This window comes from Salmo salar, chromosome ssa19, assembly GCF_905237065.1.
Source record: "Salmo salar chromosome ssa19, Ssal_v3.1, whole genome shotgun sequence".
Classification (NCBI taxonomy): domain Eukaryota; kingdom Metazoa; phylum Chordata; class Actinopteri; order Salmoniformes; family Salmonidae; genus Salmo; species Salmo salar.
The window spans coordinates 482,939-507,965 of NC_059460.1; the positions used below are offsets into that span (position 1 = coordinate 482,939).

The 25,027-nt window shown below is 42.3% G+C and overlaps 1 protein-coding gene across 4 annotated transcripts in view; it reads right to left on the bottom strand.

Annotated features, from left to right (window-relative positions):
• The window catches only part of LOC106578252 (rab11 family-interacting protein 3), a 140,126-nt gene that overhangs the window by 20,312 nt on the left and 94,787 nt on the right, over positions 1–25,027 (bottom strand). For 3 of the 4 annotated variants that reach the window (XM_014156908.2, XM_045701951.1, XM_014156910.2), the window contains 5 exons: positions 17,192–17,395; positions 13,343–13,480; positions 9,795–9,830; positions 9,490–9,580; positions 8,903–9,147 (listed from right to left, as the gene is read on the bottom strand). In XM_014156908.2, coding sequence (XP_014012383.1) covers positions 8,903–9,147; positions 9,490–9,580; positions 9,795–9,830; positions 13,343–13,480; positions 17,192–17,395 — 714 coding nt within the window. The remainder of the gene's footprint in view (positions 1–8,902; positions 9,148–9,489; positions 9,581–9,794; positions 9,831–13,342; positions 13,481–17,191; positions 17,396–25,027) is intronic. The other variant, XM_014156909.2, reaches the window with a different exon arrangement.

A 25,027-nucleotide genomic window follows, 5' to 3' on the forward strand; every position in this document is an offset into this window, starting at 1 on the left:
CAACTATTTAACTGTACTAGAATGCTTAAAAGGCCGCAAAAAATGTAAATCGGTATCGTTTTTTTTGGCAAGGAAAATATCGGATATCGGCAGCGGCCAAAAATGTCATATCGGTGCACCCCTAGTACTAGGAGTAAAGCAACATTTAGTTAACAATAGCGTATGTGATGAGTCAAAGTTAGTGTAAAAATGGTCAATGCAGATAGTTCGGGTAACTATTTGGTTAATTATTTAACTAATTATGGCTTGGGGTCCTGTTGGTTCCAGATTTGGTGCATCGGACTTGCCATGTGGTAGCAGAGAGAACAGTCTATGACTTGGGTGACTGACAATTTGTAGGGTCTTCCTCTGACACCGCTTGGTATAGAGGTCCTGGATGGCAGGGAGCTCGGCCCCAGTGATGTACTGGGCCGTAAGCACTACCCTCTGTAGCACTTTGCGGTCAGATGCAAAGCAGTTGCCATACCAAGCGGTGATGCAGCTAGTCAAGATGCTCTCAATTAGCAACAGTTGGACTTATCCTACAGCCTTCTTAGACTTAACAACCCTGAAGCAACTACCAACGGACAGAAAATAATCACAAAAGATTGAAATCCCCCCCAAATATACATTAGACAATGTTAAAACATTCACGTAAAGGAAAGCAAAAGGAATCGCTGGCTTTCCTATACAATTTTATATAACATTATGGGACAAAATAATGGCCCTATTTACCCAAATGACAACACACATCACACATTAGAGTGGCCAGCCTCAAAAATTGCAGGCCAAATAAATGCTTCACAGAGTTTAAGTAACAGACACATCTCAACATCAACTGTCTAGTGGAGACTGCGTGAAATCAGGCCTTCATGGTCGAATTGCTGCAAAGAAACTACTACTAAAGGACACAAACAAGAAGAAGAGACTTGCTTGGGCCAAGAAACACGAGCAATGGACATTAGACCGGTAAAAATCTGTCCTTTGGTCTGATGAGTCCAAATTTGAGATTTTTGGTTCCAACGGCTATGTCTTTGTGAGATGCAGAGTAGGTGAACGGATGATCTCTGCATGTGTGGTTCCCACCGTGAAGCATGGAGGAGGAGGTGTGATGATGTGGGGGTGCTTTGCTGGTGACACTGTCAGTGATTTATTTAGAATTCAAGGAACACTTAACCTGTTAGGGCTAGGGGGCAGTATTTGCACGGCTGGATAATTCTTTTTTAACCCGATTTAATCTGGTTACTAATCCTACCCAGTAACTAGAATATGCATATACTTATTATATATGGATAGAAAACACTAAAGTTTCTAAAACTGTTTGAATGGTGTCTGTGAGTATAACAGAACTCATTTGGCAGGCAAAACCCTGAGACATTTTCTGACAGGAAGTGGATACCTGATGTGTTGTATTACCTTTAAACCTATCCCATTGAAAAACACAGGGGCTGAGGAATATTTTGGCACTTCCTATTGCTTCCACTAGATGTCACCAGCCTTTACAAAGTGTTTTGAGTCTTCTGGAGGGAGATCTGACCGAACAAGAGCCATGGAACGATGATGGCCCATTAGACACCTGGCGCGCGAGTTCATGTTGGGTACCCTCGTTCCAATACGTTATAAAAGAGTATGCATTCGTCCACCTTGAATATTATTCATGTTCTGGTTAAAAAGGCCCTAATGATTTATGCTATACAACGTTTGACATGTTTGAACGAACGTAAATATATTTTTCCCCTCGTTCATGACGAGAAGTCCGGCTGGCTTAGATCATGTGCTAACAAGACGGAGATTTTTGGACATAAATGATGAGCTTTTTGAACAAAACTACATTCGTTATGGACCTGTGATACCTGGAAGTGACATCTGATGAAGAGAATCAAAGGTAATGGATTATTTACATAGTATTTTCGATTTTAGATCTCCCCAACATGACGTCTAGTCTGTATCGCAACGCGTATTTTTCTGGGCGCAGTGCTCAGATTATTGCAAAGTGTGATTTCCCAGTAAGGTTATTTTTAAATCTGGCAAGTTGATTGCGTTCAAGAGATGTAAATCTATAATTCTTTAAATGACAATATAATATTTTACCAATGTTTTCTAATTTTAATTATTTAATTTGTGGTGTTGACTTGACTGCCGGTTATTGGAGGGAAACGATTTCCTCAACATCAATGCCATAGTAAAACGCTATTTTTGGATATAAATATGAACTTGATAGAACTAAAAATGCATGCATTGTCTAACATAATGTCCTAGGAGTGTCATCTGATGGAGATTGTAAAAGGTTAGTGCATCATTTTAGCTGGTTTTATGGTTTTGGTGACCCTGTCTTTGAATTGACAAAACATTACACACAACTCTTGTAAATGTACTGTCCTAACATACTCTAAATTTATGCTTTCGCCGTAAAACCTTTTTGAAATCGTAAAACGTGGTTAGATTAAGGAGATGTTTATCTTTCAAAGGGTGTAAAATAGTTGTATGTTTGAAAAATTTGAATTTTGACATTTATTTGGATTCAAATTTGCCGCTCTTGAAATGCACCTGCTGTTGATGGAGTGCACCACGGGTGGGACGCTAGCGTCCCACCTAGCCCATAGAGGTTAACCAGCATGGTTACCACAGCATTCTCCAGCGATACGCCATCCCATCTGCTTTGCGCTTAGTGGGACTATCATTTGTTTTTCAACAGGACAATGACCCAACACACCTTCAGGCTGTGTAAGGGCTATTTGACCAAGAAGGAGAGTGATGGAGTGCAGCATCCGATGACCTGGCCTCAACAATCACCCGACCTCAACCCAATTGAGATGGTTTGGGATGAGTTGGACCGCAGAGTGAAGGAAAAGCAGACAACAAGTGCTCCTCATATGTGGGAACTCCTTCAAGACTGTTGGAAAAGCATTCCTTATGAAGCTGGTTGAGAGAATGCCAAAGCTGTCATCAAGGCAAAGGGTGGCTACTTTGAAGAATCTAAAATATATTTAGATTTGTTTAAAACTTTTTGGATTACTACATGATTCCATATGTGTAATTTCATAGTTTTGATGTCTTCACTACTATTCTACAATGTAGAAAATAGTAAAAAATAAAGAAAAACCCTTGAATGAGCAGGTGTGTCCATATGTTTTACTGGTACTGTACATATCCCAACCAGAAATCATGGATTACAGGCAACATCTGCACCGAGATAAAGGCTAGAGCTGCCGCTTTCAAGAAGCGCGACACTAATCCGGACGCTTACAAGAAATCCCGCTATGCCCTCTGACAAACCATCAAACAGGCAAAGTGTCAATACAGGACTAAGAATGGGTCCTACTACACCGGCTCTGACGCTCGTCGGATGTGGCAGGGCTTGCAAACTATTACGGACTACAAAGGGAAACCCAGCCACGAGCTGCCCAGAGTCGCGAGCCTACCAGACGAGCTAAATGCCTTTTATAATCGCTTTGAGGCAAACAACACTTAAGTATGCATGAGAGCACCAGCTGTTCCGGACGACTGTGTGATCACGCTCTCCGTAGCCGATGTGAGCAAGACCTTTAAACAGGTCAACATTCACAAGGCCACGGGGCCAGACGGCTTACCAGGACGTGTACTCAGAGCATGCGCTGACCAACTGGCATGTGTCTTCACTGACATTTTCAACCTCTCCCTGACTGAGTCTGTAATACCTACATGTTTCAAGCAGACCACCATAGTCCCTGTGCCCAAGAAAGCGAATGTAACCTGCTTAAATGACTTCTGCCCCGTAGCACTCACGTCGTTAGCCATGAAGTGCTTAAAAAGGCTGGTCATTGCTCACAACACCATCATTCCAGAAACCCTAGACCCACTCCAATCGCATACCACCCCAACAGATCCGCAGATGACACAATCTCAATTGCAGTCCACACTGCCCTTTCCCACCTGGACAAAAGGAACACCTGTGTGAGAATGCTATTCATTGACTACAGCTAGGCGTTCAACACCATAGTGCCCTCAAAGCTCATCACTAAGCTAAGGACCCTAGAACTAAACACCTTTCTCTGCAACTGGATCCTGGACTTCCTGACGGGCCGCCCCCAGGTGGAAAGGATAGGCAACAACACACCTGCCACGCTGATCGTCAACACGGGGGCCCCTCAGGGATGCGTTCTTATTCCCCTCCTGTACTCCCTGTTCACTCACGGCTGAGTGGCCAAGCACGACAACAGTGATAGGCCTGATCACCGACAATGATGAGACAGCCTATAGGGAGGAGGTGAGAGATCTGGCAGTGTTGTACAACCTCTCCCTCAATATGAGCTGATTGTGGACTACAGGAAAAGGAGGGCTGAACACGCCCCCATTCACATCGACGGGGCTGTAGTGGAGCAGGTCGAGAGTTTCTAGTTCCTTGATGTCCACATCACCAACAAACTATCATGGTCCAAACACACCAAGACAGTCATGAAGAGGGCACGACAACACCTTTTCCCCCTCAGGAGACTGAAAAGATTTGGCATGTGTCCCCAGATCCTAAAAAAGTTCTACACCTGCACCATCGAGAGCATCCTGACTGGTTGCATCACCGCCTGGTGTGGTTACTGCTTGGCATCTGACCGCAAGGCACTACAGAGGGTAGTGCGTATGGACCAGTACATCACTGGGGCGAAGCTTCCTGCCATCCAGGACCTAAATACTAGGCAGTGTCAGAGGAAGGCACAAAAAATTGTCAAAGAATCCAGTCACCCAAGTCATAGACTGTTCTCTATGCTACCGCACGGAAAGCGGTACCTGAGCACCAAGTCTAGGTCCAAAAGGCTACTGAACAGCTTCTACCATCCAGATAGCTGATGTTCTGAAAGAGCTGCAAAATCTGGACCCCTACAAATCAGCCGGGCTAGACAATCTGGACCCTCTCTTTCTAAAATTATCTGCCAAAATTGTGGCCACCCCTATTACTAGCCTGTTCAACCTCTCTTTCGTATCGTCTGAGATTCCCAAAGATTGGAAAGCTGCCGCGGTCATCCTACTCTTCAAAGGGGGAGACACTCTAGACCCAAACTGCTACAGACCTATATCTATCCTACCCTGCCTTTCTAAGGTCTTCGAAAGCCAAGTTAACAAACAGATTACCGACCATTTCGAATCCCACCGTACCTTCTCCGCTATGCAATCTGGTTTCAGAGCTGGTCATGGGTGCACCTCAACCATGCTCAAGGTCCTAAATGACATCATAACTGCCATCGATAAGAGACATTATTGTGCAGCTGTATTCATCGACCTGGCCAAGGCTTTCGACTCTGTCAATCACCACATTCTTATTGGCAGACTCGACAGCCTTGGTTTCTCAAATGATTGCCTTGCCTGGTTCACCAACTACTTCTCTGATAGAGTACAGTGTGTCAAATCGGAAGGCCTGTTGTCCGGCTCTCCGGCAGTCTCTATGGGGGTGCCACAGGGTTCAATTCTCGGGCCGACTCTCTTCTCTGTATACATCAATGATGTCGCTCTTGCTGCTCTCTGATCCACCTCTACGCATATGACACCATTCTGTATACTTCTGGCCCCTCTTTGGACACTGTGTTAAAACCTGTTGGGGACCCTTTCATGATAGGATCCCGGTAACGGGATAGCTTGACAAGATAGCATGGCGCGAAATTCAAAACAGCAAAAATCGAATAATTTCAATTTCTCAAACAATCAACTATTTTACACCATTTGAAAGATAAACATCTCCTTAATCCAACCACATTGTCCGACTTCAAAGAGGCTTTACGGCGAAAGCATAAAGTTAGATTATGTTAGGACAGTACATAGACAAAAAATTACACACAGCCATTTTCAATGCAAAACCAGCTAAAATTATGCACTAAACTTTGACATTCTTCATCAGATGACACTCCTAGGACATTATGTTAGACAATACATGCATTTTTTGTTATATCAAGTTCATATTTATATCCAAAAACAGCATTTTACATTGGCGCATGACGTTCAGAAAATGTATTTCCCCCAAAACTGACGGTGAATCAGCACAACAATTTACAAAAATACTCATTATAAACGTTGCTAAAATGTTAAACTATTATTCAAAGAATTATAGATTAACATTTCCTGAATGCAACCGCATTGACAGATTTCAAAATAACTTTACTGGGAAAGCACACTTTGCAATAATCTGAGTACTGCACTCAGAAAAATACACTAGGCAATACAGATACCCGCCATTTTGGAGTCATCTAAATGCATAAATAGCTTTAGAAATATTCACTTACCTTTAATAATCTTCATCAGAAGGCACTTCCAGGAATCCCAGGTCCACAATAAATGTTGTTTTGTTCGATAAAGTTCATAATTTATGTCCAAATAACTCCATGTTGTTAGCGCGTTCAGTAAGCTACTCAAAATGTAGGACGCGCGAGGAAAATGTCACGACGAAAAGGCAAAAAATTTTAATCTATTTACGTTCGTTCAAACATGTCAAACGTTGTATAGCATCAATCTTTAGGGCCATTTTAACGTGAAACTTCAGTAATATTCCAACCGGACGATTCCATTGTCTTGAAAAACGTTTTGGAACACAGCTACCTCCTCATGTGAATGCGCGCCAATGAACTGATGTCCTTCCCTGGGTCACCAACTTCCCAGCCTTCTTATTCGGTCTCTGTTCATCATAGACACCTCAAATAACTTTCTAAAGACTGTTGACATCTAGTGGAAGCCGTAGGAAGTGCAAAATGAACCCTAACTCACTGTGTGTTTGATTGGCAATGACTTGAAAAAACTACAGGCTCCAGATTTTAATTTCCTGGTTGTATTTTTCTCAGGTTTTTGCCTGCCATATGAGTTCTGTTATACTCACAGACACCATTCAAACAGTTTTAGAAACTTCAAAGTGTTTTCTATCCAAATCTACTAATAATATGCATATTCTAGTTTCTGGGCCAGAGTAGTAACCTGTTTACATTGGGTATGTTTTTCATCCGGCCGTGAAAATACTGCCCCCTAGCCCAGAAAGGTTAACTAACCTCCAGACGAGCTTCAATACCATACAACTCTCCTTCCGTTGCCTCCAACTGCTCTTAAACGCAAGTAAAACTAAATGCATGCTATTCAATCAATCACTGACCGCACCTGCTCGCCCGTCCAGCATCACTACTCTGGACGGCTCTGACTTAGAATACGTGGACAACTACAAATACCTAGGTGTCTGGTTTGACTGTAAACTCTCCTTCCAGACTCACATTAAGCATCTCCAATCCAAAATTAAATCTAGAATCGGCTTCCTATACCGTAACAAAGCATCCTTCACTCATGCTGCCAAACATACCCTCGTAAAACTGACCATCCTACCGATCCTCGACTTTGGTGATGTCACTTATAAAATAGCCTCAAACACTCTACTCAACAAATTGGATGCAGTCTATCACAGTGCCATCCGTTTTGTCACCAAAGCCCCATACACTACCCACCCCTTCCTACTTTGGTCGCCTTTCCTTCCAGTTCTCTGCTGCCAATGACTGGAACGAACTGCAAAAATCTCTGAAGCTGGAGACTCATATCTCCCTCACTAGCTTTAAGCACCACCTGTCAGAGCAGCTCACAGATCACTGCACCTGTACATAGCCCATCTGTAAACAGCCCATCTATCTACCTACCTCATCCCCATACTGTATTTATTTATTTATTTATCTTGCTCCTTTGCACCCCAGTATCTCTACTTGCACATTCATCTTCTGCACATCTACCATTCCAGTATTTAATTGCTATATTGTAATTACTTTGCCACCATGGCCTATTTATTGCCTTAACTCCCTTATCTTACCTCATTTGCACTCACTGTATATAGACTTTTTGTTTTCTTTTGTTCGACTGTATTTTTTGTTTATTCCATGTGTAACTCTGTGTTGTTGTATGTGTCGAATTGCTATGCTTTATCTGGGCAAGGTCGCAGTTGCAAATGAGAACTTGTTCTCAACTAGCCTACCTGATTAAATAAAGGTGAATTAAAAAAAAAAAAATACCCCCAAGCCATAAGACTGGCCACCAGGACTATTTATATTGATCCCCCTTTTTGTTTTTACACTGCTGCTACTCGCTGTTTATTATCTATGCACAGTCACTTTACCCTTACCTACATGTACAAATTACCTAGACTAACCTGTACCCCCGCACATTGACTCGGTACCGGTACCCCCTGTATATAGCCTTGTTATTGTTATTTTATTGTGTTACTTTTTTATTTTATTTTTTACTTTAGTAAATATTTTCTTAACTCTATTTATTGAACTGCATTGTTGGTTAAGGGCTCGTAAGTAAGCATTTCACAGTAAGGTCTACACCTGTTGTATTCGGTGCATGTGACAAATACAATTTGATTTGATTTGAATGTGTTTGGATCAATCTATTAAAATCATTCATTCAACAAATTCAAATAATTCCTATTCGGTTCCACACACTGACATTCACAGCTGAGCAGACACAGCACAACAAAACTAAGCTGCTGTGACACCTATGTGTCTTCTCTAGATTACTGCTTTGGACCCAAAGGATTTGCAAGGGTCAGTGGTACTCTAGACCAGTAGGAGGCAGTGATGTCCCACAGTGCAATTGACATACACAGTCATTTGCAGTGTACACAGTCACAGCCTCTAAAGGCCTATGCAAGAGACACAACTGCTGGCCACCCTCGCTATATTTGTATATAAAAATCGAAAAGTTGCTTGAAAAGCACCTGGCCTATGGGTCATCTATCCACTTCATCCCCATCTCTCCATACACAGTGCAGATATACATATAAACACCTGCCCCCAGGTCCCCCATACACTTACAGACATACAAACAGACCTGCCCAGTTAGCTTCTATAAGTCAAATTATTGTAGTTCTCACACATGCACACACACACACAACCGACACACACACCAACCGCCCACTCACCCCATACCTACTGACCTAGCTTGCAGGTTCTCCAGCTCCAGGCTCCTCTCCCGCTCCAGCTTGGAGAGGGCATCTTTGTGGCGGCGGGTCTCCTGGTGGAGGTGGTCCTCAGCATGGAGCTCCTGCTCCTTGAGCTGCTCCTCTAGGGCATTGGCCCGGTGCACAAGCTGCAGGTTCTCCTGGCGGAGCCGCGTGTGCTGCTCCCCGCTGGCCTCCGAGTCCTTCTCCAGCTCTGCTGCGCGACGCTCCAGCAGGAGCACCTGGGAGAGGGACAGGGTGAGGGTTAGAACAGAGCAGTGCTGTTTGTTTAATAGGATCTCTTTTAGTCTACAACGGGGGGGCTAATCTTACGAGTCTTTACAAGGTGTTATGTGGTACAACAGTGTGTGGAACTGACATGTTTTTTGTAGCATTTAAGTGATGTTATTGAGAACTACATGATCTTTTCTTTGATTTTCAGTGCTGTATAATATGGTGCTATTGTGCTTTTTGATGCTGAACTCTTTCTTTACATTAATATTCAGTGCTGTATAATACTGTTGATAAACTCTGTATGATGCTGTATAATGTTATGATGCCGTGTTGTGATGTTGAACTCTGACCTTCTCAGTGATGTCGGTGTCGGCCAGATCCAGTATGTCCCGGGACAGTTCGCCCATGCTGTCCAGCGTCATGGAGCTGTTCCGGAGGTGTCTGAAACACCGGAGAGGAAATATGATAAATGGTTTTCATAAAGAATGCCCTGTTCTGTCCCTGAAAGCTTTTGCTATTCCACACCAGACTTAGCTACAATTTCAAGATAAGTCAAGATAGCTTGTTATGTTTATCCCAAAAATACAACATATTTTCACATTCAATTAAAAAAAATATTCTACAGAATTAATTCAACGAATACATTTTGACCTACCGTGCTACTTTCTTGCTGGACAGCCTCTTGCTGGAGCTGAATGGAAACCAGACAGGAAACCAGTCAGGAAGAGAGAAAGTATAAGAGGAAAGAGACACTGTCCATCTCCTGGTGTCCCTCTTTCCTACTCCCCACCCCCTCACCCCTCGCGTCAAAAAGCAGAGGGATAAAGAGTTTGTTATACTGAGAGGATAGGGTCCTAAAGTATGGTACATGTTCATATGCACATCTGAGTACTCACACACACAACCAGGGTCGTGTTCATTAGGGCACGCAACAGAAGATGTTTTAAAATGTGTTGCAACAGGAAACGAACATGCGTGTTTCTTATTGGACAAGTCTGAGGCAGGCCTAGTCCCTCCCTGTTTCAGTACATTTTCTTATGTTATGTGCCTAATGAACACAACCCAGGCACAAAAATGTATATTTTTTATCAGCACTCACTGAACAGGCACAAGATGATTAAGTCTATTTGTGAGGTTGCAATGGAATACTTGAAATGGAACATGAGAGCAATCACATAAGCCATACACCAATCATAATTTTATCTCGGCAGGCTTTATATTTGAGAGAAACGGTGGTGTAGTTGACCCTGCTCAGTCAATCGACTGCTCTTCCCTTTGCCAGCCTTTAGCTGACTCGACGGTTAACCCGTCAACTTCTAGTGAATCTTTGTTTTCATTTCAATAATTTACTATCTGTGATGTGCTTTATGCCTGCTTAAGATTGATGTAAAAAAAAAAATCCGTTGGAACTGATATGCTAGATCCATTTTTACTGCAGCTCTCTGACCCCGGTTGCTGATTCATTAACCCAGATTTCTAACCTGACGATTATATCTGGTACTATTCCCAAGGTTTGGAAGGAGGCCCATGTACTCCACCTTCACAAAGGTGGTGACCCTTGTGACCTAAATAATTATTGGCCTATTTCTAAACGTTCTTGCCTAGCTAAAATATTAGAATCCTTGATTCATTCTCAGCTAAGATCTTTCTTATCTTTGAAATATATTCTAAATGTACATCAGTTGGGTTTTAAACCAGATCATATAGCACTATCTCTGCTGCATCCCTAGTTATAAATGTGGTTAACTGTATGGATAAAAGGCAACATTGTGCTGCCCTCTTCATTGACATGAAGAGGGCAGCACTATACACACACGCACACATGGATTTTGTGTTGTAGATATGTGGTAGTGGAGTATGGGCCAGAGTGCACACATTTAGTGTGTTGTGAATTCTGTAATGAATGTATTGTAATGTTTTTAAAATTGTATAACTGCCTTAATTTTGTCGGACCCCAGGAAGAGTAGCTGCTGCCTTGGCATCAGCTACTGGGGATCCATAATAAATACAAATGTCAAAGGCTTTCGATATTGTTGATCACTCACTGCTAATTCAGAGGCTTTCCTCAAATTGGCCTAGACAAGGCTGCATGTAACTGGTTAAAAAATTACTTGACAGATAGATCCCCATTAGCTGCTGCTTTTGCAACAGCTAATGGGGATCCTAATAAAATACCAAAAATGTATATCTACTGATGGTGTTAAATCAGGTTTTCTGGATATTACGAAAGGTGTACCGCAGAGGTCGCTTCATGGTCCTGTACTTTTTACTGTTTAGATTAACAATATCGAGTTGTCTGTAAAAAATTGTAACCTGCACTTGTATGCCGATTATACTGTTGTGTATGTTCTTGCCCCCATGGTTGACCAGGCTCTATCTGAACGACAGACTGCCTTCATTGTATTAGAAAAAAAACTTTATTGACCTGAAATGTGTACTGAATGCTGATAAAACTAAGTATATACTGTTCTCTAGAGCGCATAAAAATAAGTCTGATGATTTATTAAGCATATGTATTTTGGATGGTGTCCATATTGATCGTGGCCATGCTTACAAATAACTGGGCATCTGGATCGATGAAAAGCTGTCTTTTAAAAAGCATATTGCAGAGTTAGTTAAGAAGCTGAGAATAAAAATTGCATTTTTCTATAGAAATAGGTCCTACCTCTCGCTAAATAGTAGAAAGCAGATCATTCAGTTGACGTTCGTATTGGTCCGAGACTATGGCGACATTATCTATATGAACGCATCTACTATATGAACTGCATCTAACGACACTTCAGCCGTTGGATGCAGTTTATCATAGCGCACTGCGCTGTATTACAGGCGAACATTTTTGTTCTCATCACTGCATTCACTGCAACCAGAAAGTTGGTTGGCCCTCTTTGATATCACTTAGCTTGATACATTGCTATGTGTTCATTTATAAAGCCCTTTTACAAAAAGTCCCACTATACCTTTTTTGCCTTTACCTCCCTTATCTCACCTCATTTGCTCACATTGTACATAGACTTATTTTTCTACTGTATTATTGACTGTATATTTGTTTTACTCCATGTGTAACTCTGTGTTGTTGTATGTTGTCGAACTGCTTTGCTTTATCTTGGCCAGGTCGCAATTGTAAATGAGAACTTGTTCTCAACTTGCCTACCTGGTTAAATAAAGGTGAAATAAAATTAAATAAAAATAAATAAAAAAAACTAACATCATTACTAAACTTTAGATACACGAGTTACCACGTCTGGTCTCAGGGATGGCTAACTGTGGAAATTCCTTTGGTCTCTACTGAGTTAGGTAAATCAGCTTTAAGTTTTCTTGCACCTTATTTGTGGAATAATCTTTCTTACATTTGATGTTCTGGTGGCTCTAGGGCAATTCAGAAGGCTGATTGAGAACTTTATTACTGATGAAAGTGTGTTTTTAACGACTGTGTTTTTCTTTCAGCTTGCATTTTGTATTTATATTTTGATGTGTGTATTTTCTGTAATTTAGGGCTCATCTGTAAGAGGCCTTGGTCTCAGTATGACTCCCTGATAAAACAAAGGTTCAAACCATTGCAATTGACATCACTCACCTGTGAAGTTCATTCAGATTAAGTATTCTTTTTTTTAAATTCTTTTTTTACATTTGTCACTGCACAGATGGAATTCTTTCCATGAGCTTGACAGGATGTGAGATACAGTATGTATATATGAAACGTATAAGGCATGCATTGATATGAGCAATGGGAACTCCGGGCAAACCTTCTGTTGGCCACATAGCACCAACAGCTAGAGCAAAGCAAGACAGTCCACCAAACTCAGTTTAAAAACAACTATGTCCTTTAACCTTATGAATCCTATTATAACAATACAGTACAGATACGATGAGCAAGCCTGAGTTTGAGTGAGAGGTTCTCCCGAAAACAAGCTGAGTCAAGCCAAACACCAATGCTGTCAACACACCATAACTCACACTGAAGAGTGAAGATGAGTGGAGCAAGTGAGATGTGTGTGACGAACCTATTCAAAAACACACAAACACCGTCATAATCTGTGCATGTGTCTATTTGACATTAAACACAGCACGCGTGTGTGCATCTTACCAATTGAACATTGACAGCACACGCACAGACAACTAAAGTAATGTGTGTTTCCTTGTCAACACGGCAATATACACACACACACACACACGGGTAACCTTAGTGGTGATGGGAAGTGTTACCTATTCATCTCTAGGAAATTGAGGCGAGTGGAGAGGTCCTCCAGGCGAGAGATTTGTTTGTGACATTGGTTACAGAAAAAGTCCAGCGCCTCCTCCCTAAGGAAGCTCTGAAAGCTTGCAGGGAGAGTAGTTGGGGCGCTGGGGAGAGGAAGAGAGGGGGGGAAAGGAGAGGGAGTGAGTGACGGAAAAGTGGGGTGCACAGTGAAGAAGCTTTGGGGATCAAGAGCACAGGATTATCAGAGTTTGTGAAAAGTGAGACAAATTGGGCTGTGGGGTTTACTGAAAGGTTGGATTCCATCTTAAAGTGTTGTTGCATCCAAGGTTTTGTCCTGTCATTGGGCTCACTTTAATACACTGAGTGTACAAATATTAAGAACACCTGCTCTTTCAATTACATAGATTGACCAGGTGAATACAGGTGAAAGTTATGATCCCTTATTGATGTCACTTGTTAACCTGTTGGGTCTAGGGGGCAGCATTTGCACGTCTGGATAAAAAAAATTTACCCGATTTAATCTGGTTACTAATCCTACCCAGTAACTAGAATATGCATATACTTATTATATATGGATAGAAAACACTCTAAAGTTTCCAAAACTGTTTGAATGGTGTCTGTGAGTATAACAGAACTCATTTGGCAGGCAAAACCCTGAGACATTTTCTGACAGGAAGTGGATACCTGATGTGTTGTATTGACTTTAAACCTCTCCCATTGAAAAACACAGGGGTTTAGGAATATTTTGGCACTTCCTATTGCTTCCACTAGATGTCACCAGCCTTTACAAAGTGTTTTGAGTCTTCTGGAGGGAGATCTGACCGAACAAGAGCCATGGAACGGTGATGTCCCATTAGACACCTGGCGCGCTACTTCATGTTGGGTACCCTCGTTCCAATACGTTATAAAAGGCTATGCATTCGTCCACCTTGAATATTATTCATGTTCTGGTTAAAAAAGGCCCTAATGATTTATGCTATACAACGTTTGACATGTTTGAACGAACGGAAATATATTTTTTCCCCTCGTTCATGACGAGAAGTCCGGCTGGCTTACATCATGTGCTAACGAGACGGAGATTTTTGGACATAAATGATGAGCTTTTTTGAACAAAACTACATTCGTTATGGACCTGTGATACCTGGAAGTGACATCTGATGAAGAGAATCAAAGGTAATGGATTATTTACATAGTATTTTCGATTTTAGATCTCCCCAACATGACGTCTAGTCTGTATCGCAACGCGTATTTTTCTGGGCACAGTGCTCAGATTATTGCAAAGTGTGATTTCCCAGTAAGGTTATTTTTAAATCTGGCAAGTTGATTGCGTTCAAAAGATGTAAATCTATAATTCTTTAAATGACAATATAATATTTTACCAATGTTTTCTAATTTTAATTATTTAATTTCTGACGCTGACTTGACTGCCGGTTATTGGAGGGAAACGATTTCCTCAACATCAATGCCATAGTAAAACGCTGTTTTTGTATATAAATATGAACTTGATAGAACTAAAAATGCATGCATTGTCTAACATAATGTCCTAGGAGTGTCATCTGATGGAGATTGTAAAAGGTTAGTGTATCATTTTAGCTGGTTTTATGGTTTTGGTGACCCTGTCTTTGACTTGACAAAACATTACACACAACTCTTGTAAATGTACTGTCCTAACATACTCTAAATTTATGCTTTCGCCGTAAAACCTTTTTGAAATCGTAAAACGTGGTTAGATTAAGGAGATGTTTATCTTTCAAATGGTGTAACATAGTTGTATTTTTGAAAAATTTGAATTTTGACATTTATTTGGATTCAAATTTGCCGCTCTTGAAATGCACCTGCTGTTGATGGAGTGCACCACAGGTGGCACGCTAGCGTCCCACCTAGCCCCAAGAGGTTAAATCCACTTCAAATCAGTGTAGATGAAGGGGAGAAGACCGGTTAAAAGAAGGATTTTTAAGCCTCGAGACAATTGAGACATGGATTGTGTATGTGTGCCATTCAGAGGGTGAGTGGGCAAGACAAAATATTTAAGTGCCTTTGAACCGGGTATGGTAGTAGGTGCCAGGCGCTACGGTTTGTGTCAAAAACTGCAACGCTGCAGGGTTTTTCACACTCAACAATTTCCTGTGTGTATCAAGAATGGTCCACCACCCAAAGAACATCCAGCCAACTTGACACAACTGTGGGAAGAATTGGTGTCAACATGGGAATGCGTTCAACACCTAATAGAGTCCATTCCCTTATGAATTGAGGCTGTTCTGAGTGAAAAAGGTGGGCGTGCAACTCAATATTAGGAAGGTATAGTGAAGTACACTAATGTGAAGGAACAGCTGCAGTAGGTTATGTATGTGTGTGTTGCAGTAGTAGTGACGCAACAGTGTGTGTTTGTAGACAGAGTGGCAGTGAAGCAGCAGTGTACCGTCTCTAGGTGTGTGTGTTTGTCTTGTAAGACGAGGAGAGTGGTTAACATCTTGTGTGTACAGAGGTGTCGTTTACACACATCTGTGTGAAAGGGGTCAGATCAATTTTACACTTCAGCTTTGACCAGTAGTACGTCTCTTGGCATCACCGCACACAGCACTGCACTAACCACAACGCTCCTGCAACACACTGTAAATCACAATGGACTGATTGAAACTGGCTTAGTTCCCATTAATTCTAGTTGGAAGGAAGGTATGGTTGTAACGTTGAATTACCAAGGGGGACAAAGGTTTAGTATTACTGGTAACTCAGAAGGAATCAATAAAGCCAAGCCATTTAGGCCAGCTTATTTCCATATTGTGACCGAGAGAGAAAATCTAGGTAGTTAGCTGGCTAAGAGCTTGGGAAAATATCACGCAAACGGGAATTACGCATTATCCGGCTTAGCATCTCTGATGAAAACAAAGCGTGAGAGAAGGAGGGAGTGGAGTGACCGCAGAAAAACGAGAGGAAGTGCTCAGGAGTGTTCAGGCAGAACAGTACCGTGTCAGAGGAAGGACAGAGGGGAGTGAGTGTTCAGGTGTGGTAAGGTGAAACAGACACTTATCCATATTGCCCGGCTCAACCCCCAGCTTTGTTAGGCAGCATATGGAAAGCCTGTAACTTTCAATTTTGGCTGAATTCCATTCCAGAAACATGGCTCTGTTTGCCCTCGATAAGTTGCCCTTGCAAACTCAAGGGTGGATGTGTGAAAGTACATGGTGTGAAGTAGCTCTGCCTGTCCTTCAAACCAATTTTTTTATAAATGAGTTTGCACCATATTGCTTTCACCTGCCTAGTCCTTTCAGATACCTCAGAGCGAGCAATGAAGGGCAGAGAGAAGGGAGCGAGTTTTTTGGAATGGAATTCAGCCAGTGTCCTCAGTTTCACTGAGTAAGCAGCAACAGGGAGAGAGTGTGAGTAAGTGAACTTTACCCATGTTCCCTTTTATCTCACCCTTTAGGAACAGGAGGCAGTAGGGGTGGAATGGGAAGGATGTCTCCAGAGAGTCCTTGTCATGTTTGACCTACAGTCTTTCCAAACATATAGCCAGTCAGTCTGGTTATAACAGCACCGGGGGAGGTTGTGACTGTTAAATCTACCCTGCTACTCTATCCAGCAGGACAGCAATTTCCCTGTTCTCAGACAGGAGCCAATGACGAAGACTACTAACAACTGTGTTTGACTTTAGAGGTGATATCCTAGGATTAAATAATATTATCGTTGCTAACAATATGGCAGATACTGTGGGTGACCTTCATCCGACATGTCCGTTTTCAACTGATTAGTGCTACTAAGCCTAGCCTACACATTCCTATACGTCACAGTCGTACTTTGAGTGCTTAGTTGGTGTGGGCTATTGACTGTGTCCGTTCTTTAAGGGTGGTCCGTACCTGGGAGAGAGTAGCAGGGAGTTGCAGTTGTTCTGGTCCAGGGTCTGGAGGTGGGACGAGTCACCCTCTCCGTCTGTCCCCTCCTCAGTGGTGTCCAGCAGCAGCTCCGAGGTGTTGCTCTCCCCAAAGTCCTCAAAGTGCTCCTCCTCCCTGCCGATCACTGTCACCAGGGAGAGGCTGTGCAGCTCTGAGCTCAAGGAGAACCTGAGGGAGAGACGGAAAAGGGGGGATAAAAATGAGTGTGTATAAAAGAGAGAAAGAGAAAAATAAGAGAAGAATAGCCCTTCAGGTACACACAGCTAACCTATTTTAAAAAAAGTATTTTCCTGCACTTAGCCAATTTTGGAGGTACTGGATTCTGTGTGAATGTTGTCAGGGGTGGAAATGCAGGTAAATGATGGTAAACCTTGTTTGATCATTTACAGGCTTCGTGGATTGTGGTTCTTTGCATCTACAATGCATTCAGAAAGTATTCAGACCCCTTGACTTTTTCCACATTCTGTTACGTTGCAGCCTTATTCAAAAATGTATTAAAATCATTTTTTCGTCAACCATCAACACACAATACCCCATAATCACAAAGCGAAAACAGGTTTTTAGAAATGTTTGCAAATCTATACAAAAAACCCCCCAGAAATACCTTATTTACATAAGTATTCAGACCCATTGCTATGAGACTCGAAATTGAGCTCAGGTGCATCTGGTTTCCATGGACCATCCTTGAGATGTTTCTACAACTTGACTGGAGTCCACCTGTGGGAAATTCAATTGATTGGACATGATCTGGAAAGGCACACATCTGTCTATATACAGTCACACAGTTGACAGTGCATATCAGCGCAAAAACTAAGCCATGAGGTCGAAAGAATTGTCCGTAGAGCTCCGAGACAGGATTTTGTTGAGGCACAGATCTGGATAAGGGTTACCAAAAAATTATACAGCATTGAAGGTCCCCAAGAACACAGTGGACTCCATCATTCTTAAATGGAAGAAGTTTGGAACCACCAAGACTTTTCCTAGAGCTGGCCACCCGGCCAAACTGAGCAATCGGGGGAGAAGGGCCTTGGTCTGGGAAGTGACCAAGAACCCAATGGTCACTCTGACAGAGCTTCAGAGTTCCTCTGTGGATATGGAGAACGTTCCAGAAGGACAACCATCTCTGTAGCACTCTACCAATCAGGCTTTTATGGCCAGACAGAAGCCACTCCTCAGTAAAAGGCACATGACAGCCCGCTTAGAGTTTGCCAAAAGGCACTTAAAGGACGCAGACCATGAGAAACAAGATTCTCTGGTTTGATGAAACCAAGATTGAACTCTTTGGCCTGAATGCCAAGAGTTACGTCTGGAGGAAACCTGGCACCATCCCTACAGTGAAGCATGGTGGTGGCAGCATCATGCTGTGGGGATGTTTTTCAACAGCAGGGACTGGGAGACTAGTGAGGATAGAGGCAAAGATGAACAGAGCAAAGTACAGCGAGATCCTTGATGAAAACCTGCTCCAGAGCGCTCAGGACCTCAGGCAGGGATGAAGGTTCACCTTCCAACAGGACAACAACCCTAAGCACACAGCTAAGACAACGCAGGAGTGGCTTCGGGACAAGTCTCTGAATGTCCTTGAGTGGCCCAGCCAGAGCCCGCACTTGAACCTGATCGAACCTCTTTGGAAAGACCTGAAAATAGCTGTGCAGCAACGTTCCCCATCCAACCTGACAGAGCTTGAGAGAATCTGCAGAGGATAATGGGATAAACTCCCCAAATACAGCTGTGCCAAGCTTGTAGTGTCATACCCAATAAGACTCAAGGCTGTAATCACTGCCAAATGTGCTTCAACAAAGTACTGAGTAAAGGGTCTGAATACTTGTGTAAATGTAATATTTAAATGTTTTATTTTTAATAGATTTGCAAAAAAAATATCTAAAAACCTATTTTTGCTTTTCATTATGGGGTATTGTGTGCAGATTGATGAGGGAAAAAAACGATTTTATCCATTTTAGAATAAGGCTGTAAGGTAACAACATGTGGAAAAAGACAAGGGGTCTGAATACCTTCCGAATGCACTGTACATATATGTGTGATTGTGAACAGCCTGTTCCACAAATCTCATGCACACTTATGAGGCTTTAGCTAAAGTAAGGTTGGAGTTAAGTTAGAGTCTCTCTTCACTTGACTCGCATCTATTACTGTTTATCACTGCTTCTATAAAAACTAGAGGTCGACCGATTAATCGGCATGGTCGATATCAAGTTTTCATAACAATCGGTAATCGGCATTTTTGGACGCCGATTATGGCCGATTACATTGCAATCCACGAGGAGACTGCGTGGCAGGCTGACCACCTGTTACGCAAGTGCAGCAAGGAGCCAAGGTAAGTTGATAGCTAGCATTAAAGTTATCTTATAAAAAACAATCAATCTTCACAAAATCACTAGTTAACCACACATGGTTGATGATATTACTAGTTTAACTAGCTTGTCCTGCGTTGCATATAATCAATGTGGTGCCTGTTAATTTATCATCTAATCACAGCCTACTACGCCAAACGGGTGAAGATTTAACAAAAACGCATTTGCGAAAAAAGCACAATCGTTGCACCAATGCACCTAACCATAAACATCAATGCCTTTCTTAAAATCAATACACAAGTATATTTTTGTAAACCTGCATATTTAGTTAAAATAAATTCATGTTAGCAGGCAATATTAACTCGGTAAATTGTGACACTTCTCTTGCGTTCAGTGTAAGCAGAGTCAGGGTATATGCAGCAGTGTAGGCCGCCTGGCTCGTTGCGAACTGTGTGAAGACCATTTCTTCCTAACAAAGACCGTAATTAATTTGCCAGAATTTTACATAATTATGACATAACATTGAAGGATGTGCAATGTAACAGCAATATTTAGACTTAGGGTTGCCACCCGTTCGATAAAATACGGAACGGTTCCGTATTTCACTGAAAGAATAAACTTATTTTTTTCTCGAAATGATAGTTTCTGGATTTGATCATATTAATGACCTAAGGCTTGTATTTCTGTGTGTTTATTATATTATAATTAAGTCTATGATTTGATATTTGATAGAGCAGTCTGACTGAGCGGTGGTAGGCAGCAGCAGGCTCATAAGCATTCATTCAAACAGCACTTTCCTGTGTTTGCCAGCAGCTCTTCGCAATGCTTCAAGCACAGCACTGTTGATGACTTCAAGCCTATCAACTCCCGAGATTAGGCTGGCATTACTATAGTGCCTATAAGAACACCCAATAGTCAAAGGTATATGAAATACAAATGGTATAGAGAGAAATAGTCCTATAATTCCTATAATAACTACAACCTAAAACTTATTAACTGGGAATATTGAAGACTCATGTTAAAAGGAACCACCAGCTTACATATGTTCTCACGTTCTGAGCAAGGAACTTAAACGTTAGCTTTTTTACATGGCATATATTGCACTTTGAGCTTTCTTCTCCAACACTGTGTTTTTGCATTATTTAAATCAAATTGAACATGTTTCATTATTTATTTGAGATGAAATTGATTTTATTTCTGTATTATATTAAGTTAAAATAAAAGTGTTAATTCAGTATTGTTGTAATTGTCATTATTATTATTATAATATTATTATAATATATATATATATATATATATTATATATATATATATTATAATAATATTATAATAATAATATATATATATATATACATATATATACATACATATATATATATATATATATATATATACATATATATATATATATATACACACACACACACACATACACAAAGTGGGGGAAAGAAGTATTTGATCCCCTGCTGATTTTGTACGTTTGCCCACTTACAAAGAAATGATCAGTCTATAATTTTAATGGTAGGTTTATTTGAACAATGAGAGACAGAATAACAAAAAAATCCAGAAAAACGCATGTCAAAAATGTTATAAAATGATTTGCATTTTAATGAGGGAAATAAGTATTTGACCGCTCTGCAAAACATGACTTAGTAGTTGGTGGCAAAACCCTTGTTGGCAATCACAGAGGTCAGACGTTTCTGGTAGTTGACGACCAGGTTTGCACACATCTCAGGAGGGATTTTGTCCCACTCCTCTTTGCAGATCTTCTCCAAGTCATTAACGTTTCGAGGCTGACGTTTGGCAACTCGAACCTCAGCTCCCTCCACATATTTTCTATGGGATTAAGGTCTGAAGACTGGCTAGGCCACTCCAGGACCTTAATGTGATTCTTCTTGAGCCAGTCCTTTGTTGCCTTGGCCGTGTGTTTTGGGCCATTGTCATGCTGGAATACCCATCCACTACCCATTTTCAATGCCCTGGCTGAGGGAAGGATGTTCTCACCCAAAATTTGACGGTACATGGCCCCGTCCATCGTCCCTTTGATGCGGTGAAGTTGTCCTGTCCCCTTAGCAGAAAAACACCCCCAAAGCATAATGTTTCCACCTCCATGTTTGATGGTGGAGATGGTGTTCTTGGGGTCATAGGCAGCATTCCTCCTCCTCCAAACACGCCGAGTTGAGTTGATGCCAAAGAGCTCTATTTTGGTCTCATCTGACCACAACACTTTCCCCAGTTGTCCTCTGAATCATTCAGATGTTCATTTGCAACTTCAGACGGGCATGTATATGTATTCTTGAGCAGGGGGACCTTGTGGGCGCTGCAGGATTTCAGTCCTTCACGGCGTAGTGTGTTACCAATTGTTTTCTTGGTGACTATGGTCCCAGCTGCCTTGAGATCATTGACAAGATCCTCCCGTGTAGTTCTGGGCTGATTCCTCACTGTTCTCATGATCATTGCAACCCCACGAGGTGAGATCTTGCATGGAGCCCCAGGCCGAGGGATATTGACAGTTATTTTGTGTTTCTTCCATTTGCGAATAATCGCACCAACTGTTGTCACCTTCTCACCAGGCTGCTTGGCGATGGTCTTGTAGCCCATTCCAGCCTTGTGCAGGTCTACAATCTTGTCCCTGACATCCTTGGAGAGCTCTTTGGTCTTTTCCATGGTGGAGACTTTGGAATCTGATTGATTGATTGCTTTTGTGGACAGGTGTCTTTTTTACAGGTAACAAGCTGCGGTTAGGAGCACTCCCTTTAAGAGTGTGCTCCTAATCTCAGCTCGTTACCTGTATAAAAGACACCTGGGAGCCAGAAATCTTTCTGATTGAGAGGGGGTCAAATACTTATTTCCCTCATTAAAATGCAAATCAATTTATAACATTTTTGACATGCGTTTTTCTGGATTTTTGTTGTTGTTATTCTGTCTCTCACTGTTCAAATAAACCTACCATTAAAATTATAGACTGATCCTTTCTTTATCAGTGGGCAAACGTACAAAATCAGCAGGGGATCAAATACGTTTTTTCCCCACTGTATAAATCAGACGATTAATCGGTATCGGCTTTTTGGTCTTCCAATAATCGGTATCGGCGTTGAAAAATCATAATCGGTCGACCTCTAATAAAAACAGATCTGGGTTCATCCACCTCGAGACCACAGTGGCATCCTTAGTTAACATGGCTATACTAAACAAAAATATAAATGCAACATGCAACAGTTTCAAAGATTTTACTGAGTTACAGTTCATATAAGGAAATTAGTCAATTTAAATAAATTCATTAGGCCCTAATCTACGGATTTTACATGACTGGGCAAGGATACAGCCATGGGTGGGCCTGGAAGGGCATAGGCCCACCACTGGGGAGCCAGGCCCTCCCACTGGGGAGCCAGGCCAAGGCCAATTAGAATGAGTTTTTCCCCACAAAAGGGCTTTATTACAGACAGAAATACTCCTCAGCTCCGGCTCAGACGATTCCGCACGTGAAGAAGCCAGATGTAGAGGTCCTGGACTGGCGTGGTTACACATGGTCTGTGGTTGTGAGGCCGGTTGGATGTACTGCCAAATTCTCTAAAACAATGTTGGAGGCGGCTTATGGTAGAGAAATGAACATTCAATTCTCTGGCAACAGCTCTGACGGCGCCGATAAAGATGGCAGCTTCGCTTCTAGTCCTTAGAAAACTGTGCAGTATTTTGTTTTTTTAATGTATTATTTCTTACATTGTTAGCCCAGAAAACCTTAAGTGTTATTACATACAGCCGGGAATAACAATTGGATATCAGAGAGACGTCAACTTACAACCAGCACTACGACTAGGAATACAACTTTCCCAAAGCGGATCCCTTGTCTGCACCTCCCAGGGCATTCGAACTGATTCCAGAGGCCAACCCAAAACAACGCCTACGGAGGAGAGGGTGCCGGAGCGGTCTTCTTGTCAGGCTTCGGATGCGCGCACACCCCCCACCGCTTCCGAGTATATTACTCGCTAATGTCCAGTCCCTAGTTAACAAAGTCAACGAAATTAGGGCAAGAGTTACTTTCCAAAGAGATATCCGGGATTGTAACATACTCTGTTTCACGGAAACAAGGCTAGCTTGGGACATGCTATCGGAGTCAGTACAGACAACAGGATTTTCTGTGCATCGCGCGACAGGAATAAACATCTCTCCGGTAAGAAGAAGGGCGGGGGTGTATGTTTCACGATTAACGACTCATGGTGTAATTGTAACAACATACAGGAACTCAAGTCCTTTTGTTCACCTGACATAGAATTCCTCACAATCAAATGCCAACTGTATTATCTCCCAAGTGAACTCTCTTCCGTTATTGTCACAGCTGTGTATATCCCCCCGCAAGCAGATACCAAGACGGCCATCAAGGAACTTCACTGGACTTTATGCAAACTGGAAACCCTATATCCTGAGGCTGCATTTATTGTAGCTGGGGACTTTAACAAAACTAATTTGAGAACATGGCTACCTAAGTTCTATCAGCATATTGATTGCAGTACATGAACGAGTAACACGCTCGACCATTGCTACTCCAACTTCCGCGATGCATACAAGGCTTCGGATGCGCGCACACCCCCCATCGCTCCGAGTATATTACTCGCTAATGTCCCGCCCACCTTTTGGCAAATCTGACCACCTTGTTGCTCCCCTCCTATTGGCAGAAACTAAAACAGGAAGCGCCCATGCTTAGGTCTATCCAACGCTGGTCTGACCAATCGGATTCCACGCTTCAAGACTAACTTTTACAGGTGAACAATTGAGAGCATCCTGTCGGGCTGTATCACCACCTGGTACGGCAACAGCACCGCCCACAACCGCAGGGCTCTCCAGAGGCTGGTGCAGTCTGCACAACACATCACCAGGGGCAAACTACCTGCCCTCCAGGACACCTACAACACCCGATGTCACAGGAAGGAAAAAAATATCATCAAGGACAACAACCACCCGAGCCACTGCCTGTTCACCCCGCTTCCATCCAGAAGGCGAGGTCAGTATCGGTGCATCAAAGCTGGGACCGAGAGACTGAAAAACAGCTTCTCTCTCAAGGCCATCAGACTGTTAAATAGCCATCACTAGCACAAGCAAGTAGCAACTCAACCCAACATTCGGACACACTTACCCACTACTCAGCCCAACACTGAGGTCCCTAGTAAGGTCCTGCACATAGAGAGCGGGTGAGGAGAGAGACCGCATCTTTAAACGCTGTCCGCTGCCCCCGCGTCTCAACCTCGGAGCAACTGGAGACAGACAACCTCCAGCCAACCAGAGCGGAATCCTGAACACTCATTGGCTACACCAACCCGAATAGTACTGCCCAGTTCTCCAGTTAAGTGACGATCCCAAAGACCTTGTCCACTCGAGATCAGTCTACTGTTCCCAGAAAATTGTAATGTAAATTGCACTCTTCTTTCCTTGCAGTGAATGTTTAAAACCTTTCTGGGATAGGGGGCAGTATTTTCACGTCCGGATAAAAAGCGTGCCC